The sequence below is a fragment of the Alligator sinensis genome, unplaced genomic scaffold, assembly GCF_000455745.1.
Source record: "Alligator sinensis unplaced genomic scaffold, ASM45574v1 scaffold235_1, whole genome shotgun sequence".
Classification (NCBI taxonomy): domain Eukaryota; kingdom Metazoa; phylum Chordata; order Crocodylia; family Alligatoridae; genus Alligator; species Alligator sinensis.
In genome coordinates, this window is record NW_005842042.1 from 346,172 (window position 1) to 370,628 (window position 24,457).

The window sequence follows — 24,457 nt, forward strand, 5'->3', positions numbered from 1 at the left end:
GGCAGCAAAAGCCACTCCTATAGGGCTGCCTAGGCCAGGCTGGCTCCTTTGACTCAGTGCTTTTTTTTTTTTCTTCATTTCATGCATCAGGTCACATCAGTCCAGTGTTTCTGAATTCCATCCACTGAGCAGAGCCCAATGGTTCAGGTCCATGTTGTGTTATCCTTCAGCCCAGGGGTTTCAGATACTCCAAATCCCTGGCAGGCTTCCTACTTGCAGGCCCCAAGCCCATTGGGGTTCAGATGCCCCGTGTCTCGCGTGCCCTTAACCAACAAGCCAAAGGGGTAAGCTAGGGAGAAATCCCCCATCCTAGGGAGAAATCCCCCATCTCCATAAAATAGGCATGTAGCCAAGATCCTCCCATTGGGAGGCTTATAGTATAGCAGACTGGTTGGGGGCTGTCCACAGTGTGCTGGACCGGTCCATGCCCCTCTCTGCCATTCTGGGTGTCTGACCTGCTTGAAAACCGCCTCATGGCACCTCCCCTGCCAGCTATGCCCTTTGGCTCAGTACAGCCCTGCCTGGAAGGGTTGGCAGTGCTTTCTGTAACCCCGAGGACACCTGAGAGGAAAGGGCTGCTTCAAGCGGAGGGTGCGAGCAGCGCAAGCCCTGTGTTGCAGGTCGGCCATGATCCCAGCGGGCCTGAGCTACCACTACGCTAGGGGTACATTAAGGGCTTGGTGAGCAATTGTTCACCAGGGCACCCAAGGAGAAAACCAGGAGTAATGGCTACAAACTCCTGAAAGATCAATTCAGGCTCAGCATTAGGAAAAACGTCACAATCAGGGTGTCCAGACTGTGGAATAAGCTCCCTCCAGAGATGGTGCAATTGTCTACCCTGGAAATCTTCAAGAGGAGGCTGGACAGTCACCTTGCTGGGGTCACCTGACCCCAGTTGCCTTGCCTGCCTGGTGCAGGGGGCTGGACCTGACGATCTTCTGAAGTCCCATCTACGAATCTGTAGTGGGCGGGGCTGTGCTGCTCACGCGGCCGCCCCGTGACTACAGCCCAGCCTGAGGCCCCGCCCCTGCCGCCCTGGGAGGCTGTGCAGCCGCCCCGCCGTGGGGAGGGGGTCTTGGCCCCTGAACCGCAGCGCTGGCCTCGCTCGCCACGGGACCAGAAGTGCCGCGCGCGCTGGCAGGTGCCGCCGCCGCTGCCTGGGTGCTTCCGGTACATCCGAGTCCCCGAGGTGCCCAGCGGGCCCCCAGCGCCAACTGCAGGGATGGGTCTAGTGGAGAGCTGCGGCCTTCCCCCTAAGGCGCTGGCCGGGCATTGTCCATTCCTGGGGCCAGGTCCCACAGCCCCGCGGCCCTGTCTGCTGCACCAGCTGCTCCTGTTGCTAGAGCACCCGGGACGTTCCCCCACCCCCTGCAGAGCCACGAGTGCAGCGGGGCCTAGGCCATCAGACACGGGGGCAGTGCGAGCAGCCCCGGGACCCCCTACTGCCCCCTCAGCCGGGGTTTCTGAGGAAGGGGCAACAGGCCTGGCCTTGCCTCCACCCGGATGTTACTTAAGGGTTCGCCCTTCCCTCCGGCTGCAGGGTCTTGCTGGGGGGAGCAAGGTGCCCAAGCACCCAGACCTCACCTGCGGGAAGGAACAGGCAGTGCTCCCCTTTGTATCAGCACCTCGCTTTCACCAGGCGTGGATGTGGGCACTGCCTGTCCCATGACAGTGACCGCATGTCCGGGTTTTCCCAGACACGTCCTCATTTTTGGCCCCCAGTCCTTGTGTCTGGCAGGTTTTTAAACTGCAATCAAGTACCTGGATTTCTGGCATGTGTGTGCTTGGACTGGGGGGCAGGGGGCTGTGGGGCAGGAGTGAGGGGAGGCAGGGAGGGGCAGGGGCTTAGGAGTGAGGAGCAGGGTCAGGGCACAGGCATATCACTGCCCCCCCACGATTATATGCCCTCCCCTCTTCCCCCCAGTTGTCCTCTTTTTTTGATACTGGAAATATGGTAGCCCTCTGTGGCCAGATGAGACTAAACCAAGCAGCAGGCAGCTATGGCCCTTACTCAGGGCAGTGGCTGGGCACCTCTGCGGCATGAGCTAGCAGTCTCAGTGACCTTTGTCCTCTCAGCAGCCTGCCCCACTGCCCTCAGTCAAGGGTCTGCAGGCTCTAGGAGCAACAGGCCAACTCAGCACAGCTTTCTGAAGGCAGCTGCCGCTCCCTTGCCAGTGCCAGAGTCCTGACCCAGCAGCCGCTCCCCTGCCGCCTAATTCCTGCCAGCGTCCCTGCCCCAGAATCACTGACACATTCTGGCGTCACAGGCAGATGACATCATTTGCCAGGCCACATCCAGCCCATGGGCTGCAGGGTGCCAGCTCCTGTCCTAAACATTCACAGACTATCCAGGAATGTGGCATGTAGGTGTTCGTCTCTGCAGAGAGACTGGTCGCAGCCTGGGGATGATGAGCCTCCTTCTCATTTCAGGACAAAGTGGCAGCATGTTAATAGGGCAGGATGGTAGGCGTTTGCCCTGCTGCTGCCCTCTGCAAAGGGGATTTCATTCAGTCATTGTCATCAGAACAGCTCCTTGCCTGAGACTGGGCATGTAACACAGCATGTGGAAAGGAATCCTTACCTAGGGAACATGCTGTTGCACCATTAAATTGTAGGTAAAGTTCAGTATAGAGACCGCAACAAGCTCATGGTTAGATCTGCCTTTTGGGTGTGTAGTTTTGTGTGAAGCTTAGGTAATTCCTAGTTAATTCCAACTGTTAACTGCTTTTGGTTTTCCTGCTAAACAGGTTTGGCTGTTTCTCCCAGAATATCATCAGGTTGCTGAGTAATTCAGTCCCTCACGCACAGGGTAGTAAACTGAGAGCTCATGTGGTTTTATAGAAGCCCATTGTCTCATGATACCCTCTGTTATACAGCAGATTTATAAGCTTAGTTGTTAACCTCTTTAGCAATGGGAGGATTCCACTTTGTTACAGAAACTTGGCAGAGTTCAGTAAGTTATAATGGCCTATCTACCTCCATTTATTTGCCTTGCACTTGTTTTCCAAGCTGGTGGCTGTGGAGGCTAGGGAATGTAACAGTACAGAAAGGAATTAAAATTGCAATTCAATGCAAATGCTGTTTGAGTTTCTTGTGTAAGCAGAGAGAAGTTGTAAAGTGTTAACATTTAGGATCCTTGTTGGCGAGCTGCATAAATTAATGGGAGGAGGTAAATCACTTTAGAAATGAAGTGAGCCTCAATATTTGAAAAGGTTTCAGACTGATTTCAGGGGCATATGCTGAATGAACTGTCCTGAAAAGTGATGGCTTCCCTGCACCCAGAGAATGTCCAGGATGCAACTACCAACAGGCCAAGCTTCCCCTGCTCTGCCCTGCTGTGTCTCAGCTCAGCCCTGCAGGGGACAGCTTCTGAGAGGGGAGATGAGTTTCCACAGACACAGGGAGAAGGCTCCCAGTAAGAGGCCAGTTGGTACTGCTGGTGATAGGTGCAGGTGATACATACCCAGATCTGCCAAGAACTGGTCTGAAACCCAGAAGTTTGTTTCACACCAGGCAGAGAACAGCAATGGGCTGAAAACCATTTTCAGTCACAGCACAACTGGGTTAAATTTGACCCTGGAGCTGAAAAGTGCTACAGCTTTTATCAATCCCTCAAGCTGATTACTGTCCAAAATGCTCCTTCCCCTATCAGTCTTTGGCTGTGAGAGGGAGGGTGAGGTCTGTGGCTTGTCTGGCTTTTATCCCTGCATTTGTTATTCTAGATTCTTCTTAGTCCATAGGCATTGATGAAGCCATGCTTAGGCTACGATTATTAACATGGGACGTGAAGGACACATTAATCCGGCTCCGGCACCCAGTGGGAGAGAACTACTCTGCTGAAGCCCGAGTTCATGGAATCCAGGTGGAGCCAGAGGCTCTTAATAAGTGTTTCCATCAGGCCTACAAAATCCAGAGCAAACACTTCCCTAACTATGGCTTGAACAGGGGGCTCAGCTCTAAGCAGTGGTGGGTGGACGTTGTGAAACAAACTTTCAGACTCTCTGGTGTCCACGAAGACACAGTCCTTGCACCTATTGCAGAAAAGCTCTATCAAGACTTCTGCATTGCATGCAACTGGGAAGTGTTACCAGGTGCCACAGAGACTCTGAGGCAGTGCAGCCAGCAAGGCATCCGCATGGCTGTCATTTCCAACTTTGACAAAAGGCTGGAGAAGATTCTGTCCCAGTGTGACCTCAAGCACCATTTTGAGTTTGTGTTGACCTCTGAGGATGCTGGCTTTGCCAAACCTGACCAAAGGATCTTTCTGAAAGCCCTCCGCATTTCAGGGGTAGCTCCCCAGCTGGCAGCTCATGTGGGGGATGATTACGTGAAGGATTACAGGGCAGCCAGAGAAGTGGGCATGCACAGCTTCCTACTCAAAAGAGCTGGGCAGGCCAACACGTGGGAGTCAGATGTACCAGAGGAGCATCTCTTGCCTTCACTACCCCACCTGCTATCTGTTATCAAAAAGGGTTAAGAGGGAGCCCCTGACTTCTCAGCAGAGCCCTCCAGTGGGAAAGCAGGTTGCAAACAGTCCTGGTAGGAAGAATTGGGACCAATTGTGCTGCTACATGGAGGTGGAAGGCTGTGTGGCTTTATTTTTCACCAGGTGAATCAATTACACTGTAGATACTGTTTGGTGTCATTTCCATGCTGCAAAGAGGCACTATCACCATATACAGCAAAACCCTAGGGACAGTCTTAAAATAAAATCCTTATTGTGCTCAGTGTTTCTCAGCCACTTCCTTCCATAGCTCTCCAAGGACTTTGCAGGAGTGGGTCAGCATCACTACCCTCATTTTCTAGATGGGGAAACTGAGGCACAAGGGGTGTGTGATATTTATGGTCACTCAGTAAATTAGTGGCCAAGCTCAGAGCAGAACTCAAGTCTTCCAGCATGCCAGTCTTGTGCCTTGCAAGTGCTCCTGCTCACAGGAGATAGCCCATGCCACTGGGAACAAGAGTCATGTTTTCCTGCAGACCAAGCCAGAAAAAGAAAACCCTCCTCTCCATCAGGCTCTTTCCCCCATTAGGGCAAAGGGATGGTACATCTACCTGTGCAGTGTGGCTTGCTGCCCTGCCAAGGGGCCTCACCCACAGAGGAGACAAGTGGTGCTTCCAGCAGGGGCAAGTATGGGTGGGGGCTGCATACTGGCTGTGCTTAATTCTATGCATCTTTGTCTGAGCTGACCATAGCCCTTGTTCAGCTGGCACTGCTTTCCTGGGCTGCACTGACTCAGGAGGCTGCCAGTGGCCGTAGCATCTGCACTTGAAGAAACTGGCCCTTTTCTTCCTTTTTGGGTCCTTGTGACAAGGTATTTAGCAGAATTAACAGATTTGTTGGAATCTGACAGGGCCGTGCCATGAACATTTCTGCTGTGGCCTCAAACTTAAAGTCTCTGGGCTGTCAACCATGCACCTTAGCATCCACACAATGCCAGCCCTGAAGAAGCTGGTGTCTCTTGGAAAGTTTGTACCTCAGGCATGACCCTAGCAATGCATCCCGTGTTATCTATCCCCACACCTCTCACCATAATGCTTACACTGTACCTGGGCAAACTGTTGGGAATGTTGGAAAAAAAGGAAGCAGCTTGGTGTTCGCTGCTCAGCTGGGAATGAAAGAGCCAGTGGCCATTTCTTTGCCCAAGTCTTGGCAGGTGCCTTTCAAAATGCTGCTCACGGTGGTTAAGGGTTGTTGGTTTGGCTTCTGTTTCACCCAAGAGAGCATACAAAGCACCAACAGACTCTCCGTGTGCCTGAAGAAGGGTGTTTGTAAAAGATTGCAAAGAACAATTTTTCCAATGATTTAGTCGGTCTAATAAAAGATATCACACCTACCCAAAAAGCCTCGTCTGCTCACAGTTGTTGCCACATGGCTGCTAGTGACTGCTTCAGCCACCCTGTGACAGGGCCACTGCCAGCTACAGTGAAGACTAATCCTGAGAACCTGCAATGTTCAGGGGATTAAAAAATAAAAGGGGAGTTGACCACAACTGACTGGGTCACATCTTTCCTCTAAAGCTACGTTGTAGCCAGACCATCCAATGAAGGGTTTCACACTGTGTTTATTGAGGGGCTTTCCTCCAGCTCTGATCTCTCCAGACCTGGGCAGCTCACATGCATTCACTAGCCTAGCCTTCCCACATTGCTCTGTGGGATGAAAGAGCAGCCATCATATCAGAGGGGTAACCTGACTCATCTCAGTCTGACCCACTTCCACAGCCAGTCTCACATGCAAGAAAGAGCACTCTTCCTGTGATGGCTGAGTTACTGGTGGAATTCATCTTCCAGCATAGGCACCTTCACTTGTTTCTTGCATAATTTTTCCCCAAGTAGGCAGGTGGCAGGGTCCCCAAGGTCACTGCACCAATGCTTTCTGTCAGGACAACAACTACACTTTGCAGACACAGAGCAGAGCACAGAAAGGGTCAGGCTGAAACAAAACAATTCAAGTGGGGGCCCAGAACATTAGAAAAGGGGCAAATATAGTCCCCAGCTTTAAGTGAAGATGACCCAGGGCATGACAAATAGGGTAGTCTAAGTTGGATGCCTGGAATAACACTGAAGCATCTCATCAATCAGTCTGTAAGTATCCAGAGAATAAGGAGGTGATAATTAACAGCCAACATGGATGTGTCAACAGCAACTCATACCTGGCCAACATGGTTACCTTCTCAGACAAGGTGGCAGGCCTCATGGATGGTGGAGGGGCTTGGCAAGTCCTGGATGCAAGACACCTCATATCTTTTAATACCATCTCCCATTACTTTCTAAGGAAAACCAGTCTAGATGGAACTACTGTAAGGTGGGTGCGCAACTGATTGGATCATCGTGCTTGTGGAGTAGCCATCAACCACAGCTGAAAAACAAATGAAGAGCAGGTATCTGGGGTGAAGGCAGGATTCGACCAAGTGCCAGCATACTTAGGCTACCCATCCCATCCTGGCTACTTGCCACCAATGAAGATACTTCTGGGGTCTGTGCTGTGCTTGCATATGTGGGGAAAGCTCCTTTCATTTCCCCCACGAAGCAGGAGCTTGAGCATCTATCTATCCTGCCAGGCCTGCTCACTGTACAAGAGAGATACTCTGGTCAGCCACAGCCAGGACAGGATAGATGGGCTCAGTGAAGGTTTCTCGGTGGGAGTGAAGGATGATGCAGGAGTTAGGGTCATAAAACAGAACCTCTCCCCCATCAAAGTCAACCAGGACCCCAATCTGCATGGGGCACTTGATCAGCTCCACAGTCTGATGTTGGCTGTCATGTGAGAACCTGAACTCCTTGTCGTAGCGGGAGAACACCCATGAGCAGCTGTTGTAGCCCAGCCGGGCTTCGTTTCCAGGCCCTTTGCGCTGCAAGGAGCCATAGGAAACCCCCAGCTTGTACGCACAGCTCTTCTCCACGCTGACCCTCCAGGCATGGATCCCTTTGTGGAAGGCCTTGGCAGCCAAGGCATTGGGCCAGTGATCGAAGCGGTCAGGGCAGTCTGGGTAGGTCTTTGCTTTGGGGCTGAATGTCAAGGTCTTCTTGTCTTCCGACAGGGCCAGGCGGGGGCTGATAGTTTTCTCATCCACACGAATTTCTTCTAAACCTGCCAGGGAAGCAAAACAATGAGCACTGGCTCAGCAGCTGAGACCCAGTAAGGCAATGGAACTTGGTTAGGCAAGGGGGATCAGAGCTCAGCAGCAGAACTAATTTGGTACGGTTATTCCTGTGGCCGTTCAGGCTGGGCTGAGGCTGGATGAGGCAGGGAAATTCCCTCAGCTGTTGCCCATACGGCACCTAGGCCTAGGGGGATGAAGCTTCCTGAACCCCAGGGCTGCCAGTCAGACCAGCACCTTTCACCTGCGCAGAATTCACAATCTAAACCATTAATTTGGCCTGAGTGTCTGAGAACCCAGGGCCAATAATGAGCTGGAGTAGACCAGGGAGTAGAGCCAGGCAGTGGGCTTAGCTGACAGGGAAACTACATCCCAGGGGTGATCTGATGGCCACCTATAAGTTTATCGGGGTGACCACCAGTATCTGGGGGAACATTTGTTCACCAGAGCGCCCCAAGGGATGACGACTAGGTTGAACGGTCATAAACTACTACAAGACCATTTCAGGCTGGACATAAGGAAGAATTTCTTTACTGTCCGAGCCCCCAAGGTCTGGAACAGCCTGCCATCGGAGGTGGTTCAAGCGCCTACATTGATTATCTTCAAGAGCAAACTGGATGCTTATCTTGCTGGGATCCTATGACCCCAGCTGACTTCCTGCCCTTTGGGCGGGGGGCTGGACTCGATGATCTTCCGAGGTCCCTTCCAGCCCTAATGTCTATGAAATCTATGAAATCTATGAAAATCTCTGTGGATGATTGGAAAAGGAATGCAGAATATCACTTTGTTTGATGGAGTCAACTTGCAGATGGAGCGAGACGCTCTGAGGCAGAGTGGATTGAGTTTTGTGATGACTAGTGTCAGAGGAGGAAAGAATCTGCTTCTCAGATTTGGAGCATTACTAGTGTATGGGTGTGCCTTACCTCTGGACAGAACTGTCACTTGCACATTAGACTCAGCAGCTATCAAAGAACTCATTGGTGCATACACCATGCTCTGTAAGGAGTGACAGTGCCAATTGAATGTCTATATTTTATCATTATAAAATTATTAGCAATAAATACAAAAAAAGTATAAAAACTATGTCACCACATTTACTGAGGAAGTGCTAGACTGGATGTTTGCTACAGCATTAAATATCAAAGAGGTATCAGGATGATCTCTGACAATATATTAATAAGCATGGAAAAGTCTGAGGCGTAATTTTCCACTGACCTGAAACTTTGTACACCATTTATTTATACGCATGCAAAGCAAGCACAAGGTATTTGTAAATATCTATTTTGCCATCATTTTACAAAAGTATAAATACCTATGCAGGAATACGGCAATGGAGGTTTAGGTCCAAAGTCTACAGTATAAGCTGAACAAGCAAGACTTCCAGTCTTTTGATACATCCTGAAAAGCAACCCAGTCCCATTTATCTACTCCATGGTATCACTAGAAAGTGTTTAGTATAAATAGTGAAGAGATGTTGTATCATATGTCTAGTCTGTTTTGTTCTCTTATTATTAGTCCCTTCACTAATTGAATTTATTTTAAATTGATCCTGTTTTAAGTAATTATGTTAAAAAAACAAAGAGGATTCTGGGATCTTGGATGTTTCCACTCAGGCTCTTTAGACCAGTGTTTCTCAACCTGTGGGTCATGACCCAAAAAGTGGGTCACAAGAATATATGAAAGGGTTGTGAACAAAACTTTAAAAAAATGGATCTACAAATTTAAAAAACAGATTCTCCTTTAAAGGAGAAAAACGTGGGAAACTGCGGCTTTCCCCTTGCAGGCTGGCAGAGCTCCAGCCTTCAGGGGCTGACTGGGGCTGGGGGGAGCAAGAGGAGGGCAATTAGGCAGGGGGTACCATGTGCATGTGCACGCACACATGCATGTGGCAGCCAAGCAGTGTGGAGAGCAGTTCCCACAGCTCCCCGCAGGTAAGTCTACAGGTTTGGAGACACTACCCACCACCCCCCCTCCTCTCTGGAGCAGAGCCATGGCTTGAGGGGAGTGGTGGTGGCAGCTCAGCCATGGTGGCAGGGTAGAGTCATAGCCTAGTGCACAAGCAGCTGGTGGCGAGAGAAGGTGAGGTCTGTGCACCCCCCGCCCTCCCCAATCTGTTACTTCCCGTGCTGCGGGCAGCATGGCTAGCATGGGGGCTCAGGCAGCAGTGGCAGCAATAAGTCATGCCACACTGCTTTACCCTCCTGCACCAAGTCCCATCTGCTGGGCCGTGTAGGTGGCTCCTGCCCGTGCCAGCATAGCCAGGCTGCAGCCCCGTGCCCACTGTGGGTACACAAGTCTGGGAGGGGCATGTGCCCCCTCATATGCCACATCCGCACCCCACACACTGCAGGGCTGGGGCCTGGGGGTGGCGGGCTATGGGTTAGGAGTGATGGGCACCAGCAGGGCCAAGGGGCTGTTTTCTACAAACTATTTACTGGGTTGGGACTGGCCATCAATGTTTACAAATGCGTTCTGGTCCAAAAAAGGTTGAGAACCACTGCTTTAGACTTCTCACCACACCTCACAATCCCTGCCTGGGGTTTATGGTACCATGCCCCACACTGCAGGATATTTCCTCCACAGTCTATCCCCAGATGGGCTGCACAGGGAGACTGTCCTCAGCAGAGCCAAAGCTTGGGTACAAAGCTGCTTGCATGGTTGCTCAACATCTCTGTTCTATTTACTTTTCAAATTCTCTGAGTAAGGAACAGAAAAGGCTGATGCTACTTGGGTCACCTCAGCCACTACCGGGGCGGGGTTTCTTTGCCCTGCTCTTTCCCCCCCCATTTACTTGCTTTGTGTCTTAAATCATCACTATAGAAACTAGGGAGAGAGCAAGTGAATCACCTCCTCTCTCAGTCACCACAAGGCTCAGCTCTGCTACACTTGGGAGAAAGAGCTTGTTTATCCTGGGCAGATTCTGACTGGTGCCCAGCACCCTAAACTGCTGTTTCAGCCCCTCGCAGGACTGGGCCCTCACAGAGAGAACAAACCAATATGCAGAACCCAAAGCATGACAGTCCCAAGCCTGCTGCCAGTGACTCCAAAGCGGGCAGCGGCAGACCCCAGGTGCCCGCAGTAATGTTGGGAACTCAGCGTTTGCTTCTGAATTAGCCTCTACCTGATCTTCCAGCAGCATGGCAGTAAGGCAGCCCCATGCAGTTAACTGTAGCAGCTTGAAGTGAGAGATCTATGGATTTTGCTTAAACCCTTGCTTCTGGCATTACTTGAATTAGGAGAATGGCAGCAGTTGTAGCAAGGCAGGATGGAAATGCCCCCTGCATTCAGCACAGATGGTACAATTACACATGAGGTGGTAGCTTTGGGTGAGGGGGGCTCTTGACTGTTCTCCAGTCCCTGTTCCCAAGGTATATGCAACTTCACCCAGATAAGAGACACACTGACAACATGCCAGAAGCCTACAAGCTGCACTTAGTTCTTATGAAGCAGAGGAGGATACAACCTCCCTTATCTGTAATGCAGAGGGGGAGCCCACAGAGATTACACACACCTCCCTTCTGGATCTAGGCAGAGCACTGCAGGCTGGGGTTTGTGCTTTAGGGCTTATCTGCATGGGAAAAGTTTGCCCATATAATATTTATACCAGACTAACACTCTGTATGAACACACCTTTCCTGAAAGATGAGCATCCAAGCAAGGAGTTATACTGTATGACCTACACTGTTAGAATTCCTCAGTATAGAAGCCTTTCATCCTAATGAATTCTTCTATAGAGGAGGCCAAACCAGATGCTCCTGGTTCAGAATCTGAGCTATGCTTTAAAGGTCCTCTTTATTTGATCTGCTCTGTGTCCCCAAGTGTTTATACCATGCCAACCCACCGATCACTATGGTTGCTGGGTCCTCGTACGTAGCTGAGGATAGTACTTCTTTTGGAGAGACCATCTGCTCTACAGATCATTTCAGTCTGGCTGTTCATTATTTGTGCATTACAGGTAGCGCATTATTTCTATTTAAAAAATCCCAGCCTGAATCTTCAAGCCAGCATATTTGAATTGAGACTCCTAAATTAATCTGGAATTAGGGTTGAAATCCTGGATTTAACAAAACCACCATCGCTCTGGATATTTGTAAAGCAATCTCCTATCCTGTGTTTCTAAGAGCACACAAGCATGTCAAGCCACTGTAACATGCAAGAGATGTGACACCACTTAAGATGTTTATCCCCTTTTTGAACTTCACACCCAAGCTATGTTTCTAGACAGTTTCACTTTTACTTCCTGCCCACTGACAGACCCCAAAGCTGTAATATCTGGGCTGCAAACACTGCTGGGGATGCATTATCCAAAGAGAATTTCTCTTAAGGCCACAAAACAATGGATGTTACACCCTTGCCAACCCAAAATCTTCAAAAGCCACAAATCTGCCCCCAAAATTGAACAAGTACCTTAACAAAATCCAATTATTTTTAAAACTCACATTTGAGTTCTTTTTCTTTACTTCATTTTACCACACTCATATGGAGCACCCTACAAACAAAAAGGCTAAAAGCTCTCTCTCAAAATGAAGCTCCCAACCAATTGCCTGCAGGAGCTAGGACTTCAAATGAAATAATTAATCACAAAATACAATAAAAAGTTAGGCAGGCATGGTTCCTTGGGTATATGTGGTATCTTTTATTAGACCAACTAAATAGTTGGGAAACACAGAACTGGACAGGGTCTCCTGGACTCTCAGATCCAGTCCCCCACATTGGCAGACAACAAACACACATAAAGCATAGCACCTGAAAAACCAAGAACATCCTACAATATGCCATGGGTGGAGAGGACGTTGAGAGAGCTGACAAGGTTGCTATTCAACATTAGCTAGTTTTTAAAACTAAGGCCATGGGGCTCAGCTCTGTGCTGGTGCTGTGGCAAGGGGCTTGCTTCGTTTCTGTATTTTAGACCCTCTCTTCATAGTATCCCCCCTGCTCAAACAAACAATGGTGGCATGTATTGTAACCAGGCAGTTAGGTCACCAGGACATTGTCTTTTAAAGAGAGAGACAGGAAATGACTGTAATACTGCTGCCTGGTGTCACTGTGTCTGCTGAACTGAGCAGGTGAGAGCTTGGTACATTTGAAAAGCCTTGTTAACAAAAACCTGTTTCATTCATTGTGCAGACCTCCAATGCCATGAGCAAATTAAATGAAGATAGAAGAAGTAGTGAACTATGACTTTCATACAGAATAATGCAAAAAAGAAAGTGTGCTACCTATAGACTTGGAAACCAGGAGCATTGCACAAAACTGGACTAGGAAGAATAAGTTAACACTGTTTATCTTTGCAGCTTCTGAGGCAGAAACAAGGTCAGTGGGCCAAAATACTTTTCACATGTATAATGGGCTAAAAGACAGGAGTGCCTGAAGAGTATTGGCCCCTAGTGACAAGTTCAGTGAAACAGAGGGAGAAAAGCTCAAACAGCCTGCTTAGACTTATTTGAGGTGTATTGATTTCCAAGAAACAACACAAGGAAAACATTCTGTGTGAAGAAACAAGGGCCTACTAAAATAATTGGTGGGTAACCCAGCAACAGCTGGTAATAAGAGATTTTCACATAGATTTCATTAAGGTCCTATCATTCTACCTAAAAAGAAGGAAAGAAATATTTCTAATGGCAGACAAAGTTAGCATCGGGAAGCCATTGGGGCAGGCAGAGTATGTGAAACAGCCAAAGAGCAGATTAAATTATTTGTCAACCCCAGTCCTAACATGTATGTGATAAACCAGAAGGTTCTGGCAAATAAGCAGATACACACTCACACACGCGCACACACACACAAACAGAGAAAAGGATGCAACAGCTGGGCACTTGCCGTTGTGGCATCAAGAGAGAAGCATGTAGCAAAGGCGCAGACTGAACAGACTGAGCAGACCGAGCAGTTTTGCAGTAAATGGGGATGGCATCATGCAGAGCAAAAGGAATGCCCAGGACTGGGGAAGATACTCACAAAGTGCCACAAAGCCAAACCACTCTGCAGGAGCAAACCACAGAGGCAAACAAAAGGACTTAGCTCATAGTGCAGGCTATCAGAGAACCTCCCCCCTACACCCCCCTACCAAAGGAGGGCACCTCCACAACCAGGATGCAGCTTATTTTTGGGCTGCAGTGCCGATTAGGGGGAAAGGATCATGATGAGACACTATCATTACGATAGTAAAGATAGTAATAAGGCCCCGAAGAAATGCCCATAAAACTCAAAATGGATGCCAGAGCACAAGTAAACTGCATCCAGGAGATAGACACCAGGAAGTTTAGCTGACACCACAACACTCTTTATCATACATACCTGAGAAGTTAGCAGGACATGGAGGGCATTCACTCCACATAATGAGGAAATTCCGTGTTAAGTACAGATCAGTGGTTTTCAACCTTTTTAGACTCAAGGCCCCCCTCATTAGACTCAAGACCCACCTCAGAACATGCCAGCTCTTAGCTTTCACTCATTTTTTGACAACAAAAGAAATAATAAAGTAGTTCTTCTGTTGCCAAGAACTCAAGGTCACAACAGGTCAGAATGGTTTTGATGCTATGGATTCCTTTTTGGAATCTCTGTTTATCTGGTGAATCACCTGTAGGTGCTTGCACACCTAACACTGCTACTATTGCGCAACACACTTCAGTAACCTTAAAAGGATCTCAAAGCACCAAGATTGAGAATCACTAGTTGCAGTAGAAAATACCAACATTGTTGTGGTCTGCACATGCACTGATCTAAACAAAGTGATAATGTTTAAGCCCTACAGCCAGTCCACTCTAAAGAATATCCCTGACATGCTATCTGCAGCAAGCATATTGAATGTTGCATCTGAATATTGTTAGATGAGAACGAACAAAGAAAGCATTGAGTTAGACACTTGAAACACTCTATTGGGATCAAAGTGCTGAGAACACCCTCTGGTATGATCACATTGAAAAATGAGACCTAATCCAAACAGCAAAGTGAAAGTGATAACGCAGTCAGCAGCACTGACGGCCTGCACAAGGACAAGCTCTCTTGGCCATTACAGACTTTCAGAATGGGAAAAGAAAACAAAAAAACCCAAACCATGAGTTATCAGTGGAGAAGGGAACAGTGCTGGAAGAAAATGCATCTGGGACGCAATTCTTGAGGGACACCTCAGTTTGGTACTATTCAAAAGATGGCCCAAAGAAATGGGTATCTTGCCAAACATGAGTACAAGGAACTACTGATGATGCATGATGCCTCTGGCAGAACCTGGGAGCTATTGACAACTCTGTTACAAAGCACAATATTATGCTTATATCCACAAGTACAAGCAGCAACATGTATACTTCACTCAAACTCAAAGAGTAGAAAGTCTAAATATATCCTGCTGCTGTTACTAAATGTGACCATTAGTAAACGCATCTTGAAACTACTCTGTTTATCTGGAAGATGCATTGTATTGCTGCATAGTTACCTGGTGTGCTGGCCTTTTACAAGAGGCACAGGATGTGACTGGAGATCATTGCTACTGGGTTGCTCTCCATGCATCCTGATCTGGGCAGCAATCAATAAGATGCTTTTGAGAGCCCTGTCCACTAAACCCCATTTAGTTCACCCTGTCCCCTGGGGCTCTCCACTGCTGTGAGCAGTCTGAACCAAGACAATAGCATTTCTGTCCTCTTCAGAGACCACTGCTGCTGTGGAAGTTGCGACTGTCTGGAGATGAATACCTGCTAAGGGACATTCCTGTCTCTGGGTTCCACTTGCAAATTTACACACCAAGAATCCCAGGCATGCTTTGAAGTTACATATTTATTCCTAACACCCATTTGCTTTTAAGTGTGTGAACCTGAGGCAGACGATAACAAACAGGCAGGATGTTTTCTTGAGCACAGAATTCATGGCTTTTGCCAAGAGATCCCAGAAGGACATGAGCCAGGCACTGACCTGTTGTACAGCAGAGAACAGTGGAAGCCCATAATCGGTGCAGTAGTGGACTCTGAACACACTTCTGATTAAAGTTTAACTTCTCTGACTCCTGCGGTTCCAAGATCCCCTCTGCTGCCTCCGTCCTGGCAAAGGAAACAAAGAGTTATTTTGAAGAGTTTTGCTTTATTGAGAGATGCTTACATAAGCCATCTGTCCTTAAGAAGTATGACAGAGATATTGAGCCAGACTCAGTCCCAAGAGCAGTGCTGACTGCAGAGGAATTACAGAGGGGACATGGCTGCCTCTTTACCTGGAAGCCCAAGTGTTATTTTCTGGTGACTTTGATTACAGGCATTTAAAAAAAGCTGTTGATATTTACAATAAAATCCCAAAAGGCTGAGAATCAAACAGCTTCACTGCTCAGTTGACACAGAATAAATAGCTCTGAGACAAGCCCACAAAACACAGGAGAATGCAGCCAACATGGTGAGATGGGCAAATCAGATTTCCTTGTGAGGCCTCCCACAGACAAAGCATCATTGTTACAAGGGAGGAATAGACAGTATAAGAACAGGCCAAGACTCTTGAAGTATTTAACATGGCATAGAAAGAGACCTGAAGGCCTGACAGGTTTGTGTGGTGAGCAGTGCACACATGAATTTTATCGGGTTTATAAGAAAAGACTGAGCCCTTGAAGTCTGCTACTAATAATCTGCTGTACAGTCTTTTTTATTCACTGAAACCAAGCATAAAGCAAAAAAAACCCAACAAGTATCTGGGGAGAGTAGTCCAACAGGCAGATCCCGCACTGAACACTACTATAATTAAAGTATTGCCATAGGGTGCAAAACCTGGGCAGGACCAGATTTCTAAAGGTATTTACCAGTAAGTGACTAAGTGTCACTGCAAAACCTTCCAAAATCCAGCCCTGGATTTCTATTTTAGCAAAGGGCAGCTCAAGGTTAGCCCCAGCCTATAAATGCATCTGGTTTTCCATTTTCAGGTGCTTCATGAATGACTTCTCTGTTTAATAAGCAGGCTGCTAGAATACAAAGCCCTGTGTGAGGGAGTTCATAGACAACTCTGAATAATGATTCCCTCCGTGAGTGTCCCAAATATACCCACAGAACAGGAGTACTGAAGGCTCTGTGGAATAGTCTCTACCTCCTGTCAACATGCCAGGTAATGATGTGATCCATCACTGACTCAACTCAAGGGAAGTTTTTCCACCAGATTTTGTAGGACCTAAATAGTAGATAAGCAAATAACCTACAGAGAGTGAGAGTCTGTGCCCTGCATTCAGGCCCAAGCATGCATGCGAGTGTGCTCATGCCAATGTACATATCAGTTTTAATCTGTGCAGACACATATTCATAGATTCATAGATGCTACGGTCAGAAGGGACCTCAACAGATCATCGAGTCGCATGTCCTAGCCACTGTGGTTTCTTGGTGCCATATAAAAAAGCAAAGGTTTTCATATCTAAGCTATAATACAGCGTACAAAGCAGAGCCTTAGTGTGACATTCTGGGCAAGGGACATTAATTTGCGTGACGACTTAGCTCCCTTGTGCAAGGTCCTGAACAAAAGCTGCAGTGGCATGGAAAAGGTCAGCATCACCTTCTGCCTGAGCAGTGGCATGCTGCTCAATGCTGCACGTGACCTGAAGCCTGGGCACAGGTGGCTCAGCTAATAGTGCAAGTAAGAACCAGCCTGGAAAAGGTCTGTGCATGGTTGATTACTAACCTCTCGAAGATCTCCTGCTCTGCGTGCTGGGGACAAAGAGAGAGACAGAGTCACCAAGGTTGTAATCTTCACAAAATAAAATCCCAACCCTGGACACTTGTCCATGTCTCACTGTTTAGAAGTTTCACCTATTCGCCTTCCATTGTGATGCCCAAGTGTCCCCAGACCCATCAAGGTATAGGATCCTTCCAGACAGATCGATCACATTTTTTAAAGTGCCACCCAGATACCACGTGAAGAATTGCTGCGGTACAAAACAAAATCCCCACAAATCACACACCATTAGCTATGACATACCATCCCTGCCTGGAACCTGTATGGAAAATCCTCAAACAATTGCAATCCATACTAAAATAAGATCCAGTTCTTAAAGAGATCTTCCCAGAACCATCCATCTTAGCCTTTAAACAAGCACCAAACCTTGCCAATCTCATCACCAGAAGCAAACGTCCTGTAGGACAAAACACACCAAATGGATCCAGACCGTGCCAAGACAAAAAATGTGAAACTTGCCAACACATCTCCACCCTCCCCACAATAACTACACCCCACAAAAGAACCACCACCATTCCTAGATCTTACACCTGAACCTCCAGAAATGTTATATATCTCATCTAGTTCACTAAATGCCCTGATGGAAAATATGTAGGAGAAACCAAACAACTGTGTACTAGACTGAACGCGCACTGAAAATCTATCAAAGACAAAAGCACCCAATTACCTGTGGGTGCACGCTTCTCACAAGACAACCACTCTCTCTCCAATCTCTCAGTTCTAATCTTCAAAGGGAATTTACAAAACACTTTTTGTAGACGAGCCTACGAATTTCATTCAATAAATCTACTGGATACAAAATTAACAGACTAAATATAGACATTGGATTTATGGAACATTATACCCTGCCTGCCATCTGATAACCCCAGGTAACCTCTCTACATTTACCAGCTACATTCCATCACCAGGTCAACATCCTCCTTTCCCCCGCTACCTGCACCTACCTGTCTCACACCTATTGTTTCCCATTCCCTCTGCCCCTCACTGCGATGTATTTATATTTTCACAGACCTGCATTTTGCATATTGGTTTCTATTCCATCCCCGAGTACACAAAACAACAGCAGACTCTCCCTATGCCCGAAGAAGGGTGTTTGTGCCCGAAACCTTGCAAAGAAGAAATTTTCCAACTATTTAGTTGGTCTAATAAAAGATATCACATTTACCCAAAGAAACTAGTCTGCTGAGGATCCTCATCGTCAGTCCATCTTTGCAGTCAGTCCACTTCAGGAATCCTCCCACCCCTATGCACCAGTATATCCCAGAATGCTTTGTGATGACACCACCAACACTCTTGCTGGTGATTTGGATTAGGTGGAGCATAGCCACCCTCCCAGGGAGGCAGCAGCTCCACACCCCTATCCTTTGCTGCTGGGAGGCAGGGAGCAGATCTAGCATCCATCTGCTCAGTCTCTAGTGTTGGGGTGGGCAAAATATGACCCACGGGCCAGATCCAGCCTGCCAAGGGATTCTGTACAGCCCATGGTGGGTCCCTCAGCTCCATCCAGTCCAGGTACAGGGGGCAGCCTGGACCCTGGCGTGCGCAAGTCCTGCTGTCCCCAGGTATGGAGGTGCTGCCTGGCATAGCCCGCCCCACCCCCATATGCAGCTCTTGGGCACACTGGGAGCCATAGTCTGCAGGGCTGGGCAGTGGGGCTCTGGGGTGGGGGCAGCACAGCAGCCAGATTCGGCTTCCTGGCAGACCCCGCCATCCCCACCACTGCCATCACCACTGCTGGACCTAGCTCCACTGCCTGGCCACCCTGGGACCATCCACCCTGCACCCACCCGTGGGGGTGCTGCACAGAGCAGGAAGGTGGGAAGGAAACTCCATGGAAACCAGCCTGGGACACCTGTGGGCAGGACATGTTCGGCCAGGCAGATGGGATGGGATGGGCCTGCAGGTGGGTGGAAGCAACATTTGGGAACAAGACAGGACAGATGGCTGGGGCCAGGGCTTGGATCGCAGGGTGGTGACAGCGTGGGGCTCTGCCTGCCCTAGCCAACTGCAGCACTGGGGGGGGGAGGGGGGAACTGCCACCCCATGGCGTACTGGTGACAAGATGCTGCTGCATACGAGCGGCAGTGACAGTAGTGGTAACACAGTGCTGCTTTTGTAACTATAGCAGGCTTGTCTGGCATGGGAAACTTCAGTTAGGGCACGAAGTCTCCAAAACTGAGACCCTCCCAAGAATGGCCCTAAACACTTCAGTGCTCAAGGAGCTTCTCCAGTCTCCAGGAGTCCAGACATCTACTTGGCACCACAGCATGAAACCCCACACCCAGCTTAATTGCCAGCCATGCTTTCTCCCCCATGGTCCAAAACAGGCCACACACACAGTAATAGCCAGGAAGCTATAGATAAAGGATATAAATTGCCCTGCTGCCTGACATCACAGTGTTCTTCACAACAGAAGGCTAACAGGAAATTAATTTTGGTAGGACAAAATTAGCCAAGCCATTTACAGAGGCTGCGACCTTCTGTCAAACATCCCAGTGCCCTCTACACAGCTAAAATTATATACAAATTTACTAGCAGAACTATTTTTTAACATACTGGCAACTACACAGCCCTCATTGCACTTAAACCCATAGGAAGCTGAATGCATTAGCACTACCATTACCACCCTTCATCAATTGTTTGACTCAGGATGTGCCAGAAATTGTAACTGCTATAAATCTGCCACCACACAGAGCATGTCCTAGATTCCCATCTCAACACTGCCATCACCCAAAGCTTCTCTCTCTCTCATATTATGCAAAATAAGAACCTAAGTCTTTGTACAGCATGTAATTAAGGTATGCATCTACACAAAATGCTTACTTCGAAGTTACCTAATTAGCTCCACCGTAAAACATCACCATCTACACGAGCAGTGCTATTAGGCTGCAGTAAACTCATTAACTCTGTCATAGGATAGTACTGCCCAACATAAGTACTATTCTATGGTGGAGTTCTTTACTCCACTGCACATGTAGACAGTGACTGAAGGTGGCTGGGGCACAAGGGTGCTACAGTGCATGGGTGCCTACCTGTTAGCCCTGCACTGTAGCACCCTCGTGCCTCAGCCAGCCCCTCTGTAGCAGGTTGAACTAGAGCAGAGCAGCTCCAGGCTGGCAAGCTGAGCCTCCAGGTCCCTTGCCAGCTGGGGTTATGCCACTCCAGCTCAACGTGCTGCTGTCCCAAGTACACGTGTAAATGCTGTGCCTGGGAGCAATAAACTCTGGGGCAAACCACACCGAAGGTTATTCAAACACACTAACTGCATGTGTAGAAGCACCCAAGGTGTGGAATTTACTATTGTTGGAGGTTACAGAGTCAAATCCCAGTGCTGGCTAATTCTGTGACCAATCATACTGGCAGCTACATGGGCTAAAGTCAGCAAGTCCAGATCTCATGCTACAGGATGCTTTTTGACTACTACAGAACTAGGATAGAAAATATACTGGCCACAAGTATCTGAAGGGAAAAGAATTATTAGAGTGGCTCAAGGTTTATGTAGCAAATAATAGAAGGGAACTGAGGAAAGGGGCACTCAAGCTACATGACAGAAGTGCCCTCACCTGATAGATGGCTGGACAATCTCTCAAGTGAAAAGGTAGACGTCCTGAAGTTTGTGCTGTTTAAATAGTAGACAGAGCACTGGAAAAGCCAAAATGTAATCCAACTGATCTAAAGGGCCTTATTGCGCAACTAACCCCAGATGCTGAGGCCTACCCTGGCTGGTCTAGAAGGAATCATCTGCTTGCTAGATTGAAGGGTACCTAAGGAGGACACAATGCAGCAGTTAGGATTGCTCCAAGCCAGCACTGGGTACCTGAGCTTGGGGCACTATTCAAATATTCTACCATCACCTCAAGGGAGAACCCAGACAGATCACATATTTAGGAATGTCCCTTGCCTGCTCCTAGCTCTTAGAGGGAAAGCCGTATTTCTCCAGGGATTCCAACCAGGATAACTGGAAGCCACCAGCTGAAGGAGCTTGGCAGAGTCAGGCATGCAAACCCCAGTCCATCTAACTCCAACTCCTCATCCTAAGTGCAACTCGCTGCTAAATTGTGACACTCAGCACTCACTGGCTACAGTAAGAGAAGCCAAGCAACAGCCTAGGCCTTTCTAACCAGTCCCTCAGTACAAGACTGTGGGATTCTTACCACAAGGCCATGGTCATCCAGGTTGGTGATCATGTCCACCAGGTAGGTCCGGAGTGTGGCCAGTTTCTGCAAGGACTCAGTCCAGTGTGCTCGCTGGGTCAGGATGCTCTGGTGAGTCCTCTCCTCTTCTGTGTGTACCTTCTCCAGCAGCCTCTGCTCTTCATTCTCGCACACATTTCTCACGAAGATCAGTCTCTGAATCACTGTTTCTCGGGCCCAACTCGCCGCACTCTGCACAGCAAGGGCAGGGGAGAGAGAGTTGTCAGGCAATCCTACCTCAGCCCAACTAAATGCTCAGCTGAGCTACTACTAGCGCCAACTCTCAGTGTACTCTGCTCCCATTAACAGAGTAAATACAGCTTAAGTCACAATGATTATATTGATACAAAACAGCAGGAGTGAGAATCAGAACCAGGTCTGTTTTCCAACCTCCCAGTCTTCCCAGCTATAGTGTTTCTATGCATTTCGTTACACCATGCTGGCAACATGTCTTAGCTGGGGTGGCCCACAGCATGCCCTGCCCCCACACCCACATGTTCCAAATCCGGAGTTATGAACGTGCCGGTCACCCCCACTGGCTGCGCTTGAGCAGGCCAGAGGCTTAGGCTTTGCGAATGGCCGCAGGGAGAGACCCTCGAGTGGCCTCACCACCATGTTTCCAGGTTTGGAAACCCAGAGGGCAGAGTGTAATTGGATTCATCCTAAGTGAAACACACCACCACCGTGCCAATGTGCCCTAAGGTACCTGCTGATATCACCACAGAGTCCATGTGGCAACTCGCCACTGAGCGGAGGCCCCAGACTTCAGTTTCATCCATAAAGCAAGTTTCATCCCACTTACTGTTTAGGGAGATGATCTCATGCTGATAAGCAGAGCTTGGCTCAGGAAAACAGCACTTACACACGCACACACAAAAAAACCATTTAGCCTGCAGTAGTAAGGACTGGGTCCCCAGACTTCAAACCTGCTGAGTCCCACAAAGCCTGTACTGCTCGGGATTTGGCCCAATTAAAATGTCTCTGCACTGATGTCCCATGCAGTCTTTGCAGCCCAAATATTGCAATAGGACATGAGCTGCTAGAAACAGAACTGGCCAGTCCTTTATTGCTACTTCCCCACATGAGGGAAGTAAAGACATTGCCAGCAGGAAGCTCAAAGCAGTTGGGTTCCTTGAACCATTCAATGGCATTATGCTAACCCAGGGAAAGATTTTTTTCCATAAATGGGGCTGAACTAATTATCAGTCAGGCTAACGTCCCATTACATGGCACTTGCAGTGCAAATAGGCCTTGAAATTAGTGTAAAATTACATTGAGGCTGCCAGAGCAGAGTAACATGTACATGGGAAATAGGCCCAGTGCTGTTATCTTGTCAGCTTAAGGGAGGGCAGTGAATGAGAGTGGCTTTGGGGAAGAGGCTGGCTGAACACCCACAAACTGAGCAGGGAGAGGAGCAGGTTCACGATCAGGGCCCAGCTCCAATGTCGATGGGACACTGGGGTGAAAGAGAGGGCATCTGTGCGACTCAATAGCACTGAAGACATGATGTTAAGGCCCATATAAGACAGCATCTCTCTTGGGAGAAGTAGGATGTTCAAGAACTGACCTCTCAGGAGTGCTCCAGTGCAGCCCAGCAATAGCGAGGGTTGGTATCAGCAGGCTGACCCATGGGCCATAGCTGGGGTTTATCGCTGTGGGGAGCCAGGCATTATATATGAGCTGCCTAAAGCAAAATGGTGACCTCAGAGTAAAGCCACCTCAGGGACCCTCTGCAGCCAGCAGCAATATTGCTGACTTTGGGACTTTAGCCAGTGAGATGCAAGGAGGCTGCACTAGCAAGCTCTAGTCCATGCTACCCAACAGGGGAAAAACAAGACAATTACCAGTGCGCTTTGGTTCTTCCCTGGCAGCACCTCTGCCACGTACTTGGTAATCGTGGCACTCTGCAGCTGCAGCTTCTCACACTGATCCACGATTTTGTTCTGAAACACAGAATCAGAAAGCTGAAGGACTGGCCTCTTTGGGAAAATCCTTTGCTCTTTGGGGCTGACAAGCTCTCAGCTGGTGATGGTGTCCCAGCCAGACAATACCCTTTCCCCAGAACATGTCCCCTGCACCCAGAAAGGTCCCTCCCCTGTGTGCTTCTGGCTTGCAGCTCCATTGCCCCCAGCCCAAATGCACACTATCTGAGAAAGGAGAAAATAAAGCCCAGGCCCTTTGCTGCTTCTAAGCAAATGTCAGCATTTTCCTGGAAAAGGTCACTGAACAGGCTGGAAATGGCTCTAAAAGCTGGTGTTTTAGTCCAATAACAACTGTCCTTGTAAAGGGCTATCCTGGGCCCCTGATTACCAGCACTATCATCTGCACAGGAGAACATGGGGAAGAAAGCAAAGGCAGCAAGATACCACTGCATGCAGAACAGCTGGGTTCCTCACTGCACTGCTCTGGCACTGTGATGGGGGGGACAAGCCTGATGGAAATGTCCCTGGGGTAGAATTTCCCCAGAACAGCCTCCTACACACAGTCAGAGACATATGCCAGAAGAGGGGGCGGGCAGGGACAGACCAGACCATACCAGTGCCAGCTCCCGTTGGCTGCAGAACGGCCCCTGGGGAGTTGCAGCAGCCAGACAGAAACTGGAGCAGCCCTGCAACTGCTCTAACTTAAGTCAGGACCAGGCAGCTTCTTGCTTGGGCTCTTAAAGTTGCCCTCGCCTCCTCTTGCAGCACAGCTCAGTCACAACAGAGCCCCTGGTGCCTGTAATAAGGCAATTCCTGGGCTCCTCAGGTCTACTTCAGTGGATCTCCGAGGTGTGGATCCACCTGCCTCCTGCCCTACTGGAAGTTTCTGGACGCCTGCTTGGCCTCAGTGACACTCCCAGGGCTGCCCGCAAACTCTTCCACGTCTACTGTGCACCGGCGGAGGTGCAAGACTGCCCCGGCACGTGGCAATGCCTCTCTCCGCTGTTGGTGGAGGAGGAGGCTTTTTTGTATTCGTGCATTTCAAGCGGAGCGCGCG

At 48.8% G+C, this 24,457-nt stretch overlaps 2 protein-coding genes across 5 annotated transcripts in view; one reads left to right on the forward strand and one right to left on the reverse strand.

Annotated features, from left to right (window-relative positions):
- The window catches only part of HDHD3 (haloacid dehalogenase like hydrolase domain containing 3), an 8,084-nt gene extending 2,822 nt beyond the window's left edge, over positions 1-5,262 (forward strand). Inside the window, exons 1-2 of one of the 4 annotated variants that reach the window (XM_025203021.1) lie at positions 846-1,189; positions 3,734-5,262. In XM_025203021.1, the coding sequence (XP_025058806.1) occupies positions 3,755-4,477 (723 nt within the window). In that variant the 5' untranslated portion in view covers positions 846-1,189; positions 3,734-3,754 and the 3' untranslated portion in view covers positions 4,478-5,262. Of the gene's footprint in view, positions 1-845; positions 1,190-3,722 lie in introns of those variants that run through there. The other 3 variants (XM_025203020.1, XM_025203019.1, XM_006022649.3) reach the window with 3 other exon arrangements.
- The window catches only part of BSPRY (B-box and SPRY domain containing), a 21,781-nt gene continuing 2,586 nt past the window's right edge, over positions 5,263-24,457 (reverse strand). The window contains exons 2-6 of the mRNA XM_025203061.1: positions 23,323-23,421; positions 21,440-21,670; positions 17,232-17,257; positions 15,504-15,628; positions 5,263-7,591 (exon numbers count right to left, since the gene is read on the reverse strand). Of these exons, the coding sequence (XP_025058846.1) occupies positions 7,068-7,591; positions 15,504-15,628; positions 17,232-17,257; positions 21,440-21,670; positions 23,323-23,421 (1,005 nt within the window). The 3' untranslated portion in view covers positions 5,263-7,067. The remainder of the gene's footprint in view (positions 7,592-15,503; positions 15,629-17,231; positions 17,258-21,439; positions 21,671-23,322; positions 23,422-24,457) is intronic.